Source organism: Oenanthe melanoleuca, chromosome Z (assembly GCF_029582105.1).
Source record: "Oenanthe melanoleuca isolate GR-GAL-2019-014 chromosome Z, OMel1.0, whole genome shotgun sequence".
Classification (NCBI taxonomy): domain Eukaryota; kingdom Metazoa; phylum Chordata; class Aves; order Passeriformes; family Muscicapidae; genus Oenanthe; species Oenanthe melanoleuca.
The window spans coordinates 27,099,656-27,121,841 of NC_079362.1; the positions used below are offsets into that span (position 1 = coordinate 27,099,656).

General features: G+C 41.5%; 1 protein-coding gene across 2 annotated transcripts in view; it reads left to right on the forward strand.

Annotated features, from left to right (window-relative positions):
• KIAA1958 (KIAA1958 ortholog) overlaps positions 1 to 21,476 on the forward strand; it is a 65,061-nt gene extending 43,585 nt beyond the window's left edge. Inside the window, exons 3-5 of one of the 2 annotated variants that reach the window (XM_056514204.1) lie at positions 6,552 to 8,101; positions 9,160 to 9,217; positions 17,076 to 21,476. In XM_056514204.1, the coding sequence (XP_056370179.1) occupies positions 6,552 to 7,597 (1,046 nt within the window). In that variant the 3' untranslated portion in view covers positions 7,598 to 8,101; positions 9,160 to 9,217; positions 17,076 to 21,476. Of the gene's footprint in view, positions 1 to 6,551; positions 9,218 to 17,075 lie in introns of both variants that reach the window. The other variant, XM_056514203.1, reaches the window with a different exon arrangement.
• The last annotated feature ends 710 nt before the right edge of the window (positions 21,477 to 22,186 follow it).

Below are 22,186 nucleotides of genomic sequence, written 5' to 3' on the forward strand. Positions count from 1 at the left end.
GTAGAGCATTGCCATCATTCCTTTAATTCCTTCTGCCGCAAACATTAAGTAGCCAACATACTTTGAAGGGGCAACTTTTCTTTATGTTGCTAGGAAGTCCTGGGTAAAAAAAACTAAAAAACTGTTTTCCAGAGTTAAATATTTAATCTGAAGAAAATAATTGTCAAAAAGTGTCTTCAGCTTTAAACTGAAACCAGTACCTAGAGTTTTCTTATGGTGTTAGCCATTAACTGTTTGGAAATTATTAGAATATTATATGGCTGAATACAAAGATGCATGCTTAACATACAGCTGATATTAGCTTCACATTATAGGTAATGTTTTCCTACCTACCAACTCTAGCAGCACTCCAGTTTCACCAAACTACCTGATTTGTTTAACCTGAGCTCTGAAAGAATAGAAGTTGCATCTTGGAGCTGAACACTGTTGAAGGAAGTTTAGTCTGTTATTTTGAACGGAAAACAGTTTCACATTTTTTAGGAAGTTTTCTAATAGTTTTGAAGTTTGTAGGATCGAAGATTCTAAGTGTGGCTTTTATATCCTCCACCTCTGTGAAGAATTGAGTCTCTGAATGTCAGTTATTTAAGGGTTCAAATAATTTGTTTATATGTACTTCCTGTATAGATAATAGCTGTAGAAATAAGAGTGGGATGAGGCATGGCAGGTAGACCTGGAGATGGTTGCAGGGTTAGTTACAGTCCAGGTGACTGATGTGGAATGGGCCAGATAAAAGAGCAGATTTCTCCTCAGCTGCCAGCTGAGTATATTTTGCCTGTACATCACATAAATACCAGGTATATCGGTTTCTCAAAATATTTTCTGTTTCTGTTGTTCTCCATGTTGTGTCCAAGCTGTAGCATCCTGCTGTGCAGTGTTGCAGTGTTGGGCAAGCCTGGGAGGGCTGGAATTGGTATACTTCTTCCTGTCAAATGGAGATTGAATCTGGGTAAATATCCCACTGTGGGTACAGAGGAAATACATCCCATTTTCCATTGCAGCAATTCATGCCAGTGAATCTCAGAATAGCTTCAAAAGGAGATAGGAAACTGTATGGCCTCGTACCACAGAAATGCCACTGAAATTGTTCAGTGGAAGAAGGGGAATGCAAGGTAAAACTGGAATGCAGCACTTCTCTTTTTCACTACCCTGGTGAAACCAAAACCAGACAACTAGATGAAGTGAATCAATGGGAACACTTTTTTTGTTTAGGAAATTAATTTTTAGAATTCATTTTTGTGCTGGAATGGCTCAGATGTAACATACATCAGGTGGAGACGGAAGACAGCTTTGTAAAAAGTGGAGTTCCCAGGGTGCTGCTGTTTTACACTGTTCTTTTGCAATTGCTAGGATCCACTGCAAAAAAACGGTGACACAGTCAGTCATAGGAGAACATAACTTCTTAATCTCTTGTCATGGCTACAAATTTTCTGACATCAGACGATTGTGCAGAAATCGCATTAATCTCAATCTGTATTTTGTTGTTGGCTTTGCCAGCAGCCAAACTATGTCTCAAATCTTTTGAAACTGTTGTGAGAAAGTAGTGGAAGAGAACACAAACTGGAAATCAGCTCTACTGTGTGAGTGAGCATTCGTTATCAGGCCATCTTGCAAAAAATGTACAGGTGACTAAAGTATTTTTTGTTGACTTTCCTTCATGGACACACCAATGAATAAATATTCCCATACTCATTTGTTTGCAGTCTATGTCCTTTTTCCTTTGACATTATCTAAAGCTTTTTAATTTTCTAATCATAAAACATTTTGCAGATAATTTCATTGGAGAAGGTGAACTAAATAGAAGTATATTTTTTTGCCAAAAAACATAATGTCTTTCGTAAGTGGATATTAATTAATTCTCTAATATTACAGATTTTACATGCTGATGAAAGCCTTTTCTGAAACTGTTAAACTAGTGTTTAACATTTTAAATGTTAAAATAGTGTTTAACTTAATATAGTGGGAACAGGGAACTTCAGCTGTTAAACAGAATTTAGTAACAACATCAGAGGAGTAGAGCAGAAATTCAAGAAAAAATACAGAAACAATTTCTTCTACTTAATCCCACGATGTTTCTGCAAATGTTTAGAGGCACTTCTGCTGTAGACACCTTCTGCTCTTATCCTCACCCTCATTTTTGGCAGCAAGACATGAGAATGGTATTCACTGGTTTATTCTTGTGATATGGTGAAAACCAGCTGTCAGCTTTCTAAGTTTGGCATGCAGAACAAGTACTAGAATTCTGGGATTCTGTGGTATGACAGTGGTATTCAGCTGGTTCTTACAGGGAAGCAATAGCATGGCTTCCAGGGGGGCACGTTAGTCAGAGGCTCATGCAGCTGTTCCCCATTGTGACTTGACCATGACTCCCTGGCAAAACAGCATGACCTTTGCTCACTGGGACTGTAGATTTGAGAGTGTTGCTTTCCTGTAGATAGTTTCTTGAAACAGGAGGGCACAGGAGAAAAAGGTAGCAGCAGACTGTGGTTTACTTGAATGATTTACTGGGCTGCATATTGCCATGGCCCAAAGGCTGGATATCTCTGCTTTTCAGTATTTGCAAAACAGTCAACAGCCAACATACAGGGTGCTGGGGAGTGGAGACAGGGCACTTAGTTCCAGAATAGAGATCTGTGGTGCTTTGTGTGTGGCTAACTAGGCTTTTTCACTTGAATGAAGGCATATTGATGGAAGCTGCAAAGGCATTTTCCTTGTCAGGACAAAAATTTGGCAGAGAAGACTTAAGCTGGTGGTGTGATTACCACCAAGAAAACCCACCTTACTTTTAATGTACATCTGTGAGATCTCACTGCTTACCCTATGCAGAGTTAAGACTGTTTGTAATAATAATTCAGGTTTGTGACTCCCACTGATGTCATGAATGTTCTCTGAACATTAAAAATCTGTATCTGTCGTGAAAGCAAGTGCCTTTCCCCTTGCCATATGTAATTACAGAGGTTACATCCTTTTCAGGGAGTCCAAGTGTGTGTATGTGTGTGAGCTGAAATTAAAACAAGCCTGAGTTTGATAACTCTGCTGATAATATTAAGTCTTGGCTGTGTTAAGATCAGATTATGAAAAGATCAGAAAACAGCTGTTGCTCTGTGGGAGAGATCATCTGATGGGTCGTGGGCTAGCCTGGGACATCTACTCCCACTAGGTTGTCTGTTTAATCTCTGCCTGGTCACTTATCTCTTCCACTGCATTTGAACTTGAACATCTTAAGTACTCATCACTTTTTCAAACTCATTGTTAGGAGTTTACCCTGGACCCCCCAGTAAGGTGGGTTTTACTGTCTTTTTCTGCCACTCTCTGGTTTTCTTGGAAATGAAACTCTGATGTGGGATATGATGAGAAGCCCAAGAGCACCAGGTCCTATGTGCAGTGATTCAGCTGGGGGGCAGGACCTCAGGAAATGTATCTCCAATTCATTTTTTCATGCTTCTGCTTCTAGGCTGTAAAACAGGGGGAGCAGCACTACTAGTTCCAAAGACTGAATTATGAGAAGAAAAAGACACTAAGGATAGCTTGGCTTTATAGTTCAGTGATGACAATGATTTTTGATTTATTGGTTCTGACCAACCAGCTGAGAGAAATTAGACTGAAATACAAGAGTATTTGTATTCCTCAAGCCTAATAGCAGAGACATACACAGGACTATAAGAAAGGTTAAAGCATATATAACACCTCCCCATTCTCCTATCCCACATCAATTTGCAGCTTGGGGATGTTCTGATATAGAGGTGTTCTCTAGGAGCACTTGGTGCCGTTTTTCTGTGCTTTTACCCAGTTTTTTCAGTGTCCATTACCCATGCACTCTGAAGAGCTGATGATGCACTGAGTAGTGGAGGTTCAAGAGCAAACAGGTTTATGTTTGTAGTAGTCAAGAAACTAATGTAGATCCCCACCAGTGTTTTCAGTAGTTTCCACCAGCTCCACAGAACATTATAAAGAGCTTTGGTCTCTATTCAGCAAGATCATCCAAGTGAGACAAAGCAAACATCTGGGAACTGTCACATGGGAAACTCCCTGCATTTGTGCCATGCTACATGATACATCACCAATATTTCAGTGATCTTGTAGGAAGACAATAATCGATTGCTACTACTGCAGCCTGGATTCACAGCCGAAGTAGTGGTAGCTCTCCTGATGGGAAAACCTGGCCTATTATTTTTTTAATGTTTCCCACCTGCTTTGTGAAGTAACACACAACACACCACTGCAGGAATGCAGTGTTTCTGGGGTACTGTTTTGGTAATGTAAGTTGGGAAAATTTTTAGTTTAGCATGGGTTTTATAACTGTTAGCTGCAGATAGAATAATTTCCTTTGCAGATTAAGGAAAGATGCTGTAACATAAATGACTGACTGGGTATCACTGCTGTGTTGTGACAGGCTATCCTCTAAGAAGAAGTGATTGATGACATTTATAAAACTGAGCCATTATATGTGCTGTTTATATTGAAATAGAACTTAGGATGTAGGCTGTCAGTCAAAGCAATAATTACTTACACAGTTCTATAATAAGTGATGGTGGGCTCAGTGAACAAAATACCAGAGTAAATGTTTGTTTTGGAGCTTTGAACAGGGCTGTCTCTTTGTTTCCAGCCTGCATCTAGCTACGCTGAAAGGATCTATTATGTATATTGCCTAAAGCATGAAGCTTCGATGCAGGCTGCTAGGAGCTCTTTGATACTGACATCAGTATTAAAATGAGTTTCTGAATCAGGCAGGTGACCTTTCTTTTTCCTCTGGAGCACAGTTCAGGCAAACCTCAGGTCCTTTGTGGCAGCACTTTTTCCTGCCTGCAGAAGCCCCCGAAGGCCTTAACTGCAATGCTCCCTTCTTTGTGCTTTGCACAAAGGATTGAGAAATGCCTCTCGAAGGGTGAGTGGTGTGGATGCAGGATGCCTCTGTCTGAAGTCACAGAACCTGGTCATGAGGATTATAAACTCAGTCCTGCTTTTGTCCTGCTGGGAAGTCCTGGGGCAAATTATTCCCTGTGCTTCTATCTGCAGATATGGTTTGGAGGTGATGGGATGAACTTTCCTGAGAAGCACTCTCTAGATTGGTGGAAGGAGAAGCTGCCCAGCTCTGCATCAGTGTTTCTGCACCACATGGAACACTGCAGGTGGGGTAGGGAAGGAGAGACTGCCTTCCTTTCCCTCCTGCCTTCTGTGCTAATAGGCTTGCAGGGAAGAGAGGAGTAAGTGTCTGAACACTTGTGCAATGGCATAGGTGTGCTACACGGTCTGACATAAGCTTGACCTGAATGGCAGAGAGGCAACAGGAACTTCACCTGGTCTCATATCACTTTGTATGTCTATCTTGGGTGGGGAACACCTGGTGAGGGTTGCTGTGGCATTGCTAAAAGGATGCCAGAATGTATGGGTTTTGCAATGAGACCAAATAGAAAAGAACCTGGGTTTTTTTTCCCTCTTCTATTTGATAAGTGGAATAGAGGCAATAAATGCTTCACATACAATTTCAGAAAATAGTTAAATAATTGTAGTTTTCCTTCTTTGCATTTGTTTTTAATTTTCTAAAACCATAAGATTTATCTCATTCAGAATTACATTTCCACCAATATGCTTTAAGCTGCATTCTTGTTCAAACAGATAGTTTGCATGTGCTAAGAAAACACACATTATTTATAAAGCTTTTCCTTTTTATGCTGCTTTTATGATCAGCCAGAAAATCAGCTGTCAGTAACAGGTATCATAGTGGTTGCATCTGAATATTGCGTTTTGATAGGTTATTGATTGTAAGGATCTATGAGGATGGCCTTTTTAAGTGATACAAAATTGTTTCCAGAATTTTATTTTTCTGAAAAATGAAAAGACAACGTCATAATGGTACTTGTAATGTCAAGGTACTGTTTGATGACATAGTGAGGCTATATAATCAATTTTTTCCATGTTTTCTGATGTGAGCATATTAACTATATTTTCTTTATTCTTGTACATTTGTAAATTGCACATTGCTTTGTAGTAATTTTACCTGGCATTTTGTAAGATGTGCTGCCTTATTTTGTACTGTACATCCTGACTATATTTATTTCACTCTTTAAAAATGTGTCTGATTGAAGATAAATATTATTGTAATAAATGTGGTGTTTTAGCTCTTTTTTTTTGTAGGATGGAAGTGTAACTAGTGCAACCTTTAGTTTCACAAGGGAAACAATACAGAATGGGCTTATTCCTGAGTTTCAGCCTTGCACACAACATTGAGATCCATGGAAAATCCTTCCACCTTGCCTTTGTTGTAAAAAGCCTATTGCCTTTAATTTCAGTGCTTTTCACAAATCTCCATGAACAAAACTGTGCCCCAGTGTCATGAGGAGCTTATTTAGTTTTTGTATCATTTAGTATGTGATTTGTTAAACTGAAGTTGGCTTTTTAGTCGCGTGACAGTTATGTAAAGATGCTAACCAGTGCTCTTTGTGAAATTGATTTTAAGTTCTTTCCTTTTTGAGGAAATTTGTTTTAGGAGAAAGTGCATCACATAAACTCACCGCCTCTGCTTTCTCTTTTCTGTCCCATTCTTCCTCTTCCAGACCAGGATGAGAGAGCAGCAGAGCTCAGCAGGGAGCAGAATGAGAAGACCATTCGCAGCACGCAGACAGCTCTCCGAAATTTCCGAGAATTCCTCATTTCCAAGTACCCCTCTGAGACCCGTGAGATCTATGTCATCCCCTGCAAAGAGCTTGATGCCTACCTTGCGTCCTTCTTTGTGGACGCCAGACAAAAAGATGGATCTGAGTATGAGCCAAACAGTCTGGCCAACTACCAGTGTGGACTGGAGCGGTATCTCAAAGAGCACAGATATGGATACAGTATTACAAGGGATAAGGAGTTCAAGAGGTCCCAGGAAGCTCTAAAGCAAAAGCAGATAGAGCTGAGGTGTAAAGGCAAAGGAAACAAGCCACACAAGTCCATGAAACTCACCTTTGCTGATGAGCTTATCCTGCGCAAAAGAGGTTTGTTGAGCCGGTACAATCCTGAAGGGCTTCTGAACCTTGTGTGGCTGAACAACACCAAGGCGTTCGGACACTGCACGGGTTTCCATGGGTCCACACTCAAGTGGGGAGACATCCGTCTGCGGGTGACAGAGACTGGGTTGGAGTACCTGGAGTGGATGGGGCCGGACAGCGGGGATGTGAGTACCAAGAGCAAGAGAGGCGGGACGGACTCGCGGGTGTACGCCACGCAGCACTCCCCGCAGACCTGCCCCGTGCAGGACTACAAGGAGTACGCCCAGCGGCGCCCTCCGGCCATGCGCTACGAGGACGCGCCTTTCTACCTGTCCATCAAACCCGTCGTCAACCTGGCTGCCCTTCACTGGTACAACTGCCAGGCCCTGGGGAAGAACAAGCTTGCCAAGATGGTGAAGACCATGTGTGAGAAAGGCAACATCCCTGGGCGCAAGACCAACTTCAGCGTCTACCAGAGCTGCAGCACCCTCTCAGAAGCTCAGAGCAACCAGCTGGTGCTGATCTGCAATAACTTGAGCCAGCAGGCTGCCCAGTCCATGGCAAGCCACTCCAATACTGGCAACTTCATAGTGTCAGCATCCTATGACTCTTCATCTGACATGGCTTGAAAGACCGTGAACACTTTTTTCTTTTTGTTTCAAGCATTGAATTTGTGCTCAATAATACACATCAGCTGTGATTGTACACTCTTCCCCCTCGCAGCCCTCTCTCCAGTGTTAATTCACTTTATAAGAATATATAAACGTATAATATATTTTTCTTTTTACAAATAAGTCAACAGAAATAGTTTAGTATTACTAACAGTATTTATAGTGTTAATGCAAAAATGAAAAGTACTTATGGGTTATAATATGAATACAGACTTTAGAAGGATAAAAATGGTTCTCAGGCAACACAAGATAGACTGAAAATACCATTTTTAACATGCACACATTAATGAGTGTAAATCCCCAGGGAGGCTTACGTAGCAATTGTGTTCTAAAGCATTTTTTCAACTTAGTATTTTAACACGATCTCCCACAGTGGAGGACACAAACTTAACATTGGCTGCTGTTTCTTACCTGCCAGTTTATTCTTCATCAGCAAGACCAAGAAATAAGAAATACATCAATGTAAGTTCACAAAACCATTTGTGGCATTTTTTGTCTGTTTTTATTATGTTTCCTGAAGTCAGCTAAATGCCATTTTTAACTTTTGGGTATGTTGGTTTTCTGTGTGTTGTGGTGTTTAGGTGAAAAAGTATTGTTCTCAACAATATGCAAAAGTATAATGGCAAAACCATTGTCACACATAATTTCACCTCTTTAAGCATAAGTTGTTAGTGTTTTATCACTGTGTGTATGTAATGTAAAAGCTATTGACATAGAGCACTCTTTCAGTATTCTGGGAGAACCAACAGTGCAGAAATATCTGCAATTTTATCCCAGCTATACGGAAAAATGGCATCAACTATGACTTAAGCCATCATTTGAAATCCACAAAACAATAGAGAGTGTAATGATATTTCTATAGAAATTTTAAAATAATTTCTACAGAGAGGTAAAAAGCTGTTAATTTTAAGTGCTGGAATACAAATTTCACTTAGCTGCACATTGTCTGTTTCCATTTCAGACGATGGAAAATGTGCATGTGAATCTGAAGGCAGAATTTGGACCTTAAAGCCTTGAAATATCAAGTTCTGCTCTTCTACTTTGTAATGTAGTTGTTCTGTTACGAGTGTGGGAAGAACACTAACAAATTCACTACTTCAGTGAACAATTATAATTCTTGACACTTAAAATTAGGGACACTACGTTTCAAGTAATTAAACTTAGTTTAAATTCCACAAGGATGTGCTGGGATTGTCGTGAGGCTTTCGACAAGTCTGCTGGGGTAATCGAGTGCCTGCTGAAGTCAGTGAAAGAGACAACCTTGGCTGACTTCCGCTGGGTATTGGACCAAACAGCCTTTGGAGAGACTTTCTTGTTTTGCAATTTTTAATTGTTGTGTTTCTTTATGCTTGTTTGTCTGTATTTCTTCACATTCCTGCATATCCTTCAAATTCTTTAGATCTTCAACTGTGCAATGACTTTAATCATCACTAATTCCAAAGAAGAGGTGAAAGAAAGGTAGCAAATAGAAATAGAAGTGAGCGACTTAGCACCTATAACCCTTTTTTCTGTGTTCCTAGGAAGAAATGTTCCTGTGTGAGAGGGAGGTGACAGCACCTCACTTAAGCCTTACTGAAGGTATGTTTTGGGGATGAAGTAGATAGCGGATGTGCCACTGAAAAATCTAAGGGCAGAGATTTCCACTATAATAAAAATCTGTCCTCCCAGGAAGCTTTATGCAGGTGACACAACCTGACTGTCATCTCTTTTCTTTCCACATGTAGCAAGGCTGTTATAAAGTCTGTGTTTCCTGTCTGACACGCCATTGTAGTGTAACCACTAGTTCTACAGTCTTCCATTTACCATCTGCTGTCTCTGGGGGTAGGCAGTGGATTGGTGGGCACAAGCAGTTGTTCATATTGTAGAGCCCTCCTTTTGTAACTTGGCTTTGGGACTGGAGGCCAGATTGTTACTCTACTGAAGTGACTGCAAGCTGTGTCTGTGACTTTCAGTGCTGTGGCATATCTGACTTGTAGGTGGAGGAGACAGAAGCACAGAGAAATTTCAGGTGAAGCCAGAAAGATAGCTGTCCAGTTTCCAGATGAGGCCAGGCATCTGATTGCTGTTTCCACTGCTTTGCCTTTTTACAGCAGTGCTTTTAGTGTGATATAGTGAAGAATAGTTTTGCAAGGCCAGTGCTGCTCTGGGATTTCTTTACCATTTTCTACTGAGGACTCACACAGTGGTGCTTAGTATGTGCTGGAGTGGGAGCATTCCATGCCAAGGACCTCTCTCAAAGTGCCAGGTGAGAGCTCCACCTTGGAGCTGACCTCTAGGGAAGTCTGGTTTCTGTTTGTCCCCCACTGTCTGTCCCCACTGTCCCCCACTCATCTCAACACTTCCCAGTGACAGCTATTGCAGTATCTGACATAGTTCCCTACATTTCCTTTCCTGTTCTGCAGTGAGGTGATGGGTATCAGCTGGCTTTTGTGGGGCAGCAGATCTGTTTCCCACCTCTCCTCCTCTGCCCAGCCCATCCCATACCTTTGCTCCGAGGAGGCTGACATGCTGCAAGCAGCTCTTTGAAGTGTTGCTTCACATCAGTGCTGTAATTCAGCCTCAGCATAGACCCCAGAAGAAAAAACTGGCACTCTTGGGTTTTGAACTGAGAGGTCAAAAGAAGCATTTCCCATGACTTTTTGACTCTACATGCTGCCTAAATTGTTGATTACCACAGTATTAGGATGATTTGTGCTGCTGACCAGCAGAGGTGAGGCAACATCTCTGATACCTTTGAGTTAGCAGGGCACAAGAGCAACCTTTGCTTGTCTGGTTAGGGGATAAACAGTGGAGTGTGTGTGTTTATTGTGATTGCCTCAGTATTATCACGAGGGAGGCCAGGGCCCAGCTGGAATTAAATCTGGCCAAAGACATCAAGGACAACAAGAAGGATGTCTGCAAATCAGTAACAAAAGGAAAAGAAAGGATAATATGGGCCTGTTGCTAAAAAATAAGGGACCCTGGTAACAGAGGATGTAAGGAAGGCAGAGTTGCTGAACACTGCCTTTGCATTGGTCTTCACTGGCAAGACCAGCCCTCAGGGATCTCTGACCCAGGAGAGCGGGATGAAGGAATGTTGGAAGGGAGACTTTCCCTTGGTTAAGTAGGCAAAGGTGTTGGAGAATACCTAGACATCCAAAAATGCCTTGTCGGGATACATCCACAAGTGCTAAGAGGCTTGGTGGACACAATAGCTGAGGCTGCTCATGATCACTTTTGAAAGGTCATGGAGAGGTGCCTGCAGATTGAAGAAGGCAAATGTCCAAAAGGAAAGAAAGAGAGCCCAGGAAATTACTGACCAGTTAGCGACATTACAGTCCCTGGAGAGGTGAGGAAGTGCCTCATTCTGAAGGCTGCCTCTATCCACATAAGGATAGTCAGTATGGATTCACTAAAAGTAAATCATGCTTGACCAACCTGATTTGCCATTTACAATTAAACAACTATGTGGATGGATGAGGGCAGAGCAGCAATCTTGTCTGCCTCAACTTCAATGAGGCTTTTGAGACTGTCTCTCATAGGCAAGCTCAGATAGAGTGGGCTGAATGAGTGGAGAGGGAGGTGGATTGAGAACTGCTGAACAGCAGATCCTAGAGATTGTAATCGATGGCACAGATTCTAGTTGGAGGCCTGTTCCTAGTCCTGTCTCCCAAGGTCCAATACTTGGCCCAGGCATGTTTTATTTATCCATCAATGGCTTGGATGAAGGGGCAGAGGCCTCCTCAGCAATTTCACTGACAGCACACAGCTGGGAGGAGTGGCTGATACCCCAGAGGAATGTGCAGCCCTCCAGAAGGACCTCAGCAGCCTGGAGAGATGGGCAGAGAGGAACCTCCTGAAATTCAGCAAAGGCAAATGCAGGGTCCTGCACGTGGGGAGGAACAACCCCAGGCACCAGCACAGGCCGGGGTGACCTGCTGGAAAGCAGCTCTGTGGAGGAGGAGCTGGGGGTCCTGGGGGACAGCAAGCTCCCCATGAGGCAGCAGTGTGCCCTGGTGGCCAAGAAGGCCAGTGACATCCTGGGCTGCATGGAGGAGCAGTGCCAGCAGGTCAAGGGAGGGATCCTGTCCCTATGCTCAGCCCTGGTGAGGCATCACCTGGAATGCTGTGTCCAGCTCTGGGCTCCTCAGTGCGAGAGGGACAAGGAGCTCTGGAGCAGGTCCAGTGGAGGACAACAAATAGGATTAAGGCACTCTCTAGGGGGCATCTCTCTAGGCACACACAGGAACAGATTTCCAGAGATACTCAAGAAACATCTGACACAATCCTGTGCCATGTGCTTTAGGATGACCCTGCTTAACAAGAAGGTTGAAACAGATTACACACTGTGGTTCCTTCCAACTTTACCCACAGCCTGATTCTGTGGTTCTGTGATTATAGGAATAGTTCTGTTCTGCTTTGTGATATCTGCAGTAACTCTAGCAGTGCTGATGGCAGATTGTCTGGCAAGTTCTGGTGGGGCAGCCCCACAAAAACTACTTATTGAAGAAATTAAACGTATATAGACAGAATATGATACCCAAGTTGTATCATAGTACAAAAATAAACTTACTAGTTTTGAAGGACACTGAATACAACCTATTCTTCAGTCTTTATTTGTGGATAATTAAAGGAATTGAGTGACCACAGTTTATCTAATTTCCATTTCTACTAAGGCTGTGAAAGGTTATTAACTATCTGGGTGGGAGACTTTGGATTTAAACTGCTCTCGTGGTTTTGTCTAATACTGGTAGGAGAGTAGATGTCCTAATCTCTGTATTTTAGATGAGAGAAGACAACTCAGTTATTTGCCATTTTGACTGAGGGTATCACACCTGCTTTTGCAACAAATTGCAACCTCACAGCAATGATGAAGCTTCCCTGGTGCTAAGACACAGCAGTGTGGCCAGAGGCTAGTGCTGCCAAGCCTTACCTTCCTGTCCCTCTGCCCAAATGAAGAGCTGTGGTCTCCAACCTTGGCTCTTGTTACTGAGAACCTCTTACCTTGAAATCAAGGGCAGCTGCCAAAACACTGTCCTGCTCCTCCCTAGCTCAAGCTGTATGATGGTGATTGGGTACAGTGAGGCACTGCAGGTGGGTGGCTGCATTCCTGACTACATCCTACTCTGATATAAAAGCTGAGCTTTTTCCCCATAGTGAGGCTGTGATTTCCTTAAGATGGGGATAGCTGGCTCCAAAACAGGGCTTGCTTTTCTCCTTTTCCCTTCCTTCTTTTCCTGCCACTCACATTTCTTCAATTTGATGTTAGACCTCATCAGTGACTGATTCCAACTCAGTTCCCCAGCAGAAAACACAGCCAAAAAAAAGGGGAAGTCAGATAATTTTCTGTGAATATACTGAGCTGAATCTACTAAAATATTGAGGTGCAGACCCAGTCGGGAGACAGAGGATGGTGTTCGTCTACTAGCATCACAGAGTCATTAGCCTATCTCAGCTACTGCATCCCATTAGAAACCTATCAAAGGGGTAATGCAGATTGAGACCCTTCTGGATCATTTGCAGATGTATTGGATGCCTTCAGAATTATCTACTGGCTTTTGGGAGATTTGCTCAGTGCTACCAAGAGCAAAATTTGTCCTTGAACTTAAGGGGCTGAGTGCCAAAGCACAGGCCTAGACAGTGCAAAGGGGTCTGCACCAATGCTAGTGCTGATTTTCCCACGTGGCCTTTTCAGGACACCACAATAAGTCAAACATGGGGATTATACGTGGATGTCACTGGACTGATCTGGATGCAGCTGTGCACAATACATGCATTTGGATCTGTTCACATGATTGCACATGTAGATGGTCAGAGCTGTGGGCACTTTGGATGGTGTAAGCTCTGTTTTTTTAGTCATCCATGCATGTATTTATGATGCTGTGGTTTTGCACAATGTTACATGTCTTCATGCGGTTAGTTGGAACTGAAGTCTGTGATGCTCGCATGTTGCAAATCAAAAATGTGTTTATGCAACAAAATGTATTTTTAAGTGCAGGAGAATGAAATACTGTCATGAACTATACTGTAACTAAATTCCAAGGGATATCTAAAATAACAGCACATACCTTGTTCACTTGCATAATGCAATAATTCTATGATAGCAGCATCAGGGCTGCTGACATAGAGGATAATCTAACGGAATCTGTGTCCTTGGTGCACGTTCTCCTTCATGAAGAGTATCAACACTTTCAAGCTCCTTTTAGAAGCTGCTGTGGACTGATGCTGAGTCTCTACAACACTGGTGCCCTCTTAGAAAGCTGTGTAGAGAATGACACACAAGCACTGCTGTACTGTTGTGTGTTTGTGTCTTAGGTGTTTGTGACTGAATCTTGTTCTGTTGTTTGTGCAAACGAAGTGGGGTGGTAAGTTGGGGATAGAAAGAGCAGGTGCTGTGTCACTCTAGAGCCCAGGCTGCCCTAATGACTGGGAGCCATAAAGGAAACTGAGATTCCTCTTGCACTAGGCTTCCTCCTGTTCAGCTCATACTTTACCCTTTCTTGTCGTCATGTCTGTGTACATCCCATAGGTGCATTGTCTGACCAGACTAACACATGTGGTGCATGGGCTGATCATTCTGACAATTAGCTACAGACTATTGTGATTGGCTGGTCTTCCCCAACCCAAACAGCTCCACCCCTCTCACCTTTCCTGATCCTCAAATATTCCTCCTTCCTGCTGTGTGCACCATGGGGCAGGGGGCCCGCTTTGTGCAGGGCTGCTCTTGGCTGGGAGCCCTGCCCATCAAGTGACCTTGTGCTTTGGGGATAACGTGCTCAGGGCAGACCACCTCACATGGGATATGTGGGGTTGTGGGGCACTGTGTGTGAGCACTCTGGAGGCTCTCATCTCTCATGCTGGAAGTACTCTCCTTCCCTCTTCTGCTTTTTGTGAGAGGCTTTCAAGTCATGAAATGAGGTTAAATTTACTCCTGTGCGGAGGACCAGGCCCTCGTGTGTACTGTATGGCCCTCCACAGACATCATGGACTGACAAGGAGGACTGAGATGAATGGTCCTCAACAGTATGCAACTTTTGTGCTCCCTCTGTCATGGGGAAGAGTTCATCTCATGGTGCGGACAACAGGGCATTGGGACCTATCCGGCTCCTTGAACTTCCCGAGGCAGTGTGGACACATGTTAAAAAAGAGAAACTACAGGATGCACAATTGTAATTTTATTTGCCTGAAATGAGCCAGTTCATCCCTCTGTTTTAGGGTGAAGAAGGACTTCTCCCTATGAAATATGGCAGGAAATGAGTCTGCTCTTTTTAATGAGGGTTCTTTGCTAAATGTCTCCATGAAGAGACAGCTTCTTTGCTGTCCTTATTCTTAAGGGCAGGATGCATTTTCTTTTACTTCACTGCTTTCCTGTGTGTGCTGAATCTGCACTCAGTGCTGAGGAACAATGGAGAGAGGAAACCATCCATCGTAAAGTAGGGCTATATTCCTAGCCAGAAACATGGAATTATGCTTTCTGGTGATGGTCCCCATGTGCTGAGCCATGTCTTGGTGGTCGTGGACACCATAATAGCTGGTGTCTTCCACCTGTCTGTTGGCTGTGTGCAAAGTCAGCATGAAGGTTGCAGCATGATTCTCTGAAAACAGAGAGCGCAAGGACAGCTTGTCAAGGACACCCCTATCAGCTGAGCATCTGCAAGCCAAGAACAGAGAAGGCCTTAAGCATGACTGAATGATGCTACTTCCCAGAGGACAGCATATGAAAAAGCCATGAGGCTGTGCTTGATCTCTTCAAGGGTTTTGGAAAGCTAAGGGCCCCCAGGGACATCAGTGATCCACCTCTTTCACAGGAGCATAACTACAGCCAGCAAGGGAATAGCCCTTCTGAGGACAAGCTGGCATTCTCTGAGCCCCCAGCAAAGCAGTGGTTGCACTGCTTCCAGTGGCATTGCTGCAAACCAAGTTCCAGCTTGTTCCTCCCCACTGCACTGGGCTGATGCCCTGCAAAGACCTGTTGCCATTGTTCTCCAGCACCTTCCTGGAAGCAAAGAGGCATTTACAGTGGCAAAATCCTGCAAAGCTCTGAAGCCCCACAGCCCAGAGACACCTCTGTGTTTGTTGAAAAGTTTGACACTATGCTTTCAAGTGGAACATATTTGAGGCAGTGGTGATGTCTAAAGCTTTAATTCCTGATGTGGGAAAAAACATCAAAAAATATTTTGTTTGACACAAAATTTTCTTGGTACATGAACTGATGGGTCTCTGTCTCAAGAAATTAATTTATTTCCTCTGTTTTGTCACTCAATTGGTTAGTGGTAGTTGGTAATGCATACGAAATTCCATTTATTTTATTATACAAATGCCACTAAATGAGTTGTCTGTGCACTAAAAATGGACTTACGGTTTCTAAGATACTAGAATGCTTTTGGCTAATCTTTTATTCTTGTGCTCAGCATTCATTAGACAGCATTTATTAGTATCTTGAAAAAACAGTACCGTTTCAGTTTTCAATCTGATCTTTTGTAATTAAAAGAGGTTTCTTTCACAGAATTTAATGTAAGGTAGGTGCTATCTTTGAAATTCAGTGGGGTAGTTTCAGCTGGAATGAGGTGTTTAGCTCTTCTAAACAAAGCTGTAAGAATCCATTAGTGAGTTCTTTTTGGTTACTACTGTTTGATACAGTCTGTAAGTGTCAAGAAAATAACATAGCAATCAAGTGAAGGGGAAAACATCAAGAAAAAGCAAAATGTTTAGGAAAAAAATTGAAGACTAAATGCTTAAAATTAATTAATTTGTTTAACATATCTTTGCCCCTTCAGCTGCTTTTTTTTTTTCTTGTGAACAAATAAAACTTTCTGACATTCCTCATGCCTAGAACTTGATCTGCTTTCTGAAAGTTGTAATCTTGCTGAAACTGCTGTTGTTAGTATTATAGCATGTTCTCAGCTTTCCTAAATCAAATATAGCTTTCTGTTTTGCTACACATTGCTCCTGCTGGGATTCCTCTTTCTCTTCTACTATCCCACATTTAATTCACTTACCATATGTAAATTCCCAGCCTAAAAACAAACCATTGCAGGAGACTGCTTCACTATCTTCAGTGGTGGATATAAAAGACAAGGATCAATACTAAATGGCTTCAAATTGATTTTGGTAACTTCTGTGCACAGAGACAAATATCCTATTCTCTGTGAGGCTAAAGGTACACTGAGCAATGACTGCAGTGTCAGCTGCTTTGTGGAGACCTTTCTTTTCTGTCTGGTGCTTATGATTCAGATCTTGGAAGCTTTAACTTCTTCAGGAGCTTTCTCTGTGAGCAGCTTGAAAGACTGTGTTCCTCTGCACAAAGCTGGGTGTATGGATGTGAAATGCAGGTTCAGAAGTATCCAAGGCATTCAGAGATGTGCAGACAAATCATGACATGAAATGTCTTAATGAAATCTGAAAGCTGTCAGGGGGGAAAATGGTGAGAACCTGATTTTGCACCTATTTTTGGCAGTGCCTGCAAGCTGGGTGATGCTGCTGCCAGAGAGAATTTGGTGCCACTTCTGCAGAGTGCTGTGAGAAGTGCATGCCCTTGCCTCTGCTCCCACCAAGCTGGGGCTGTTCCTGCACTTCCCCCCCAAGCACAAGAGGGGCCCGGTGGAAATGAATCTGGGGTGTGCAGGAGAGGACATAACTTGGCCATAGATGTGTGAGCAGCTGTTTTTGTCCATGTGGCCCATCCCTCTCGGCGTTCATCTCGAGACCTGTCTGGGCAGACCAGCTACTGAGTACTGGAAGAAGAAGAAGTGGCAGCATATCCAAGTGCAACAAAAGGCAGTGGGAAAGCCTAGCAAATACAATGCAAGTTTTTGTCCTTTTTTCAAAAGAAGGCAAGCATAATCCTTATCCCTTAATATCCTATTTTGTTTTACACCAGAATTAGAAAATCTTTTCCATTTATTTTAATTATCTGCAGGCTTTAACTCTGCCTTTGGAAAGTATTTTTTGCTATGACAACCCTTGGTCTCATGGTGAGCAGTGTTAGGAGAAACAGCTAACGCAAGGATTTTGTCTTTCCCTGCGTGCAATGTTTAATCTTTCTAATCTTTTAATGTGAATGTATTTTTTCCCATTTTGTAAATTGACAAGATTAGCACAATTTCTTTCAAAACAGCAGTTGACAAACATATTTTGCTTAGATATAACTGAATTTACACCTTACTGTGAATTCTCCATAGTGACCAATTCATTCTTAGAGTAACACCTCTAAAAGGCTAACACTCACTCACTGACTTGAACAACCTTTTTTTAAGAACAATTTGTAAAAAACTAGGTTTTAAAACAATACTTTTTTATTAAAAAGATTACATTATCTTGCATAATAATAAAAATAATTACAATAATAATAATAATAATAATAATAATAATAGTAATTCTATGCATTGTGTGATTCAGTGATGTTGCTCTTGAAATTTTGCATGTTTTCTAGATGTTCTGACATTCGTATGTTTTATGTGATACTTGTAAAAATCCTAACCGTTGCTGCTATAATCACCATCATTTTAGGTAAGTGAAAATTGTACTGTGGAGCTGTGCCATTTAGCAGGATTTTCGTGTGTCATGCTAAAACTGCATTCTGCTGATCATTTCTTGGTTTATGCCAGTATTTAGTGCCTTCTGTAGAAGGAATCAATATGTTGTGGTAGATGGGATGTGCCAAATTTCTAGTATCTTGTCTGCACAGATGATCACTTACCAGCTTGAAGCTTAAAAAATAGTAAAAGGGAAAAAAACCAGTATTTAAGTTTCCATCTTTCTTTAAAACATCTTCTCGTTGATTTTAATTTTGAAAATCTTTAATAGAGCTGAAAAAAAACCATCTTCTCATGCCACCCTATTGCAGCAGCAGTCTACCAACTGTGAGGGGTATGAGGTTATGTGTAGCACCCAAATGTTCCTGTTGGCAATGGATCTAATGAATAGCCAGGTAATTTTAGAGCATGCTAAAATGCCATTTAATTAAAGCAGTCCTCTGATTACTGTAAGAAACTGTTAGCTCTCATAGCAGTTGTGAGCTGGCTCTTGTAAACAAATGTCAACCTGGTCAAGTGGTAGATTCCAGTCTCTGCTCTGCCCCTACAGAAGCCACACATTGCTGCCAAATGAGACTTGGATGAAAATCAAGCCTAAGATTTTTGGTCTCTTTCTTTCCAGCTGCTCCCATGGCAGACAAGTCCTGTTTATCAGAATTCTGACATTTCATTTTCAGTTCCTCTTCTACCCTCTGCCTAAAATCTGGCAGTATTGCAAATGCACACGAACATACGCATTCGTTTTGATCTTTGTAAAATTCTGAAATTGTATCATACTGTACTCACAGAACAAACAGGCAACAGGGAAATGTGAGATACTCACCTCTGGTGGATTTCCCAGCCGCAGGCATGGTTCACCGTACCTAGGCTGATCTTTAAGTATTTTATATGGAAAAAAGAAGAGACGGGCTATCAGTTTTCCATCTCTATTGAGACATGAAAGCCATCTTGAAAAGACTTTTCAAACCAAAATAACAAGTTAGGAGAAAAACTGTGTGATTGTGGAAAAATAAGAGTACATTGAATTCATCCTGAGAAGTGTTAGTCTGAAGTAATCTCTGTCTCCAAGCAGGAAAATTGACAACCCTTGTGATGTAAAACACTTCAAAAAGATAATGTTTATGCTAAAATTTTCAATGTAGTTGTTCCTTTAAGTGATACTCAGGACATTTACAAAAAGCAGTATTAAGGGAAGCATGCAGAATACACCGAGAAATCATCCTGTGCAGTAGGTTGCAAGCTGGTCCCCCAGAATCTGATTAAATAAAAAACCCCAGACGAAGATTAAAACCTCCCACAAGCGATAGAATGCTGAGAAGCCTTTTGCAGTACCTCAGTTTCTATCAGTTGGAGGGAACAGGGCTCTCTTCAGAAATGTTAGATTCTATAATTGTCCTTTAAAAACTGGAAGCCTCTTCCGACGTCTTCTACCAGACAAGGAACCAGCTGGGACCAGTTAGTTGTGTAGTTCTGCATTGTTTTGGTTGTCTAGCAGCCATTTACACATGAACATGTGCTTTCGCTAGTATGAATGGAGAGCTTTCACTCCACAGAACTCCTGCCTGTGTGGCCCTAATATTAAATATTCAGGTCTTATATCCTACATTTCTTCTGTTTATGGGTAGATCAGAGTCTCAGTGGTTTCACCATTGCACTCTTACCAATTTCTCTTTCTGACTTCTATGTGTTGGCCTAATTCACCAAAAAACCAGAGTCAGATTCCTGCAGCACAGCAGCTGTTTTTCCTCCCATCTTCTTCTTTTCCATTGTGAATCTAGGTGTATCTGCATTACCTCTGCTTGGATTCAAGTCAGAAAAGCCATGAACATCTTTTATTCCCACTTTCCACACTGGAAGTGCAGTAAGGGTTCTATATGTGCAGACTTGATCTAGCCTGCTGCCTGTGGCATGTCAGTCTCTAGTTGCATTTGTTTGCTTTTCACCGCAATTCATCAGTTTCAAGATGCAAATTAGATTATATAAATGGTGTGCTGGTTTAGATACCACCTTCCAATCACAGTGATTCCTTCAGCGTACATATTGTCAGTTCTGTAATTGCATTTTGTCTGGTGTGCATTATATCACAGGACCAGCTTTCCTTTTTCCTTTTGAATGTAGCTTAGCCTATGCTGCTGAAAGGATCCAGGAAAGAATTATCCATCCAAACCCCAGAGGAATTTGGGACCTAGCTTTTTTTAGACCCCCTTGCAAGCCCCAGCTGTAATCAGCTATTTAAAGCAGAGATTTTAGTGTGAGGAGTGCTACATATCTTCCACTCCAAATGCAGTTGCCTGTACACAGGGCACCTTCTTACACAGATCTCTTGCTTCTGCATTTGGGAGATTATATAAACAGCAGTTTATTAGGGAGAAGTAATATTCTGATGCATTTTAATGCATTAAGCTCTGCAAATCTAGAAATCTGGGGGGAAGGGGGAGATTACTAGATCATTTTCTGAAAATGTGAGCAGTATTTTCAACTAGTCCATTTTCAGTTAAGTGTTTGACTCTGTTGTCCTCAAATTACCCGATTTCTGTACTTGCACAGCAACAGGAGAAAACCAAGCAAAAAGGCTTTGTGCCTGTAAATGAAGAAGGATTTCGTAACTTACTTTGAGCCTCAGTCCCCAGTGGAGTTTCCAGGGCTGGTAATTTTTTTACTCATCCACTGGGTAAGTTTTCACCCATGTGAATGTCACATTGCCATGACTACAGTATACTTTTAAGAAGCAAACTTCATACAGGGTAAGGTCCTTCACTGGTAAAGACTGATACGGTTAACAAAGTTGACTGTCACTTTTGTCAGTTGAGAACTGTTTTTTTTTGTTGTGATGTATTTTTCTTCTTCAAGACATTCCACTATTTTTTTAATGGGGATAGAGTAAATGTATGTGTGTTATATTGTTGTCTGCCACAATGTCTTCTTGAAAAATGTACAGATGTGCCCTCAATAAGAGTAAAACAAAGAGACCAAGAGGGGTTCTTTAAAGTGGTATTTATGAATCTTCTCTCTTGCTTAGTTGTCAGATAATTAGGCTTTTGAAAATAATGGATTCAATCTGTGCTAATTGGAGTATGACATTCACTGCTACTGGTCTGTAAATTCCAGAGATATTCTGATCTTTATTGCACTTCACCTCCATTTTTTATTCTCATAATAATCTTCAATAAGTCTGGTTCTGATGCATTAGAGATTGGTTTCGGTGTCTATACAATGTTTGCTACTATTGTAGTGTGACTTTGTATTTTTAATTTTTAAAATTTTTAATGGTACAGCCTTAACTTACAGAAATAAAGACCATTTCAAATAAATCAAAATAGTCATTGATGTCTGTGATAAGTGCATGCTTTATTCACAGTATTTTGTCTGTAATTAGGGGTAGCAACCAAGTCTCATGTATTTAATAAATTGTTTTCTGCAAAGTTGACTCTTTTCTTTAATCAAGTAAAGATAATTTATGTGGCATTTCAAAGCATGTTGTATAAAAATAGCACAAGCTATGTGTCATGTTTTTCAAGTGTGAATATCTGCATAGCTGGGGAGTCCCCATGCACCTGTGCTGCATTTTGATTAGCAAAGTACAAATTGGCTGACCAAGAAATAGTTGCTGTCCTACCCTCCTAGCTCCTGGAGTTGTGTTTCAGGAAAACATTTAACCAATTGCTTAAGTAAGTCCTTCCCTACTCAGGAGTGTACTTAAAAGCAAGCTTGACTTGAACCATGTACTCATTTATTCTCAATATAATAGGACTGAAAGCCTACATTCTTAGAGCCATTTTGGAGAGCCTTTTGGAAACCATTTTCCTGAACCTCAATGCCAAGGCACAATTTGGCCTGAAATTACTTATTTTGCATGTAGAATTTCAGCAGTAATGTCTGCTCTTCACATTGTTTTGTTCTAAAGTTCATCTAGAATGAAGCATGAATCCAACGAAGAATACACATCCTTTAAGTCTGGCTTGTCAGATACAAAGTTTTTTAGATCAAGAGGTTTTAAAATGAAAGGATCAAGAAACTAAATCTAATAAATCCC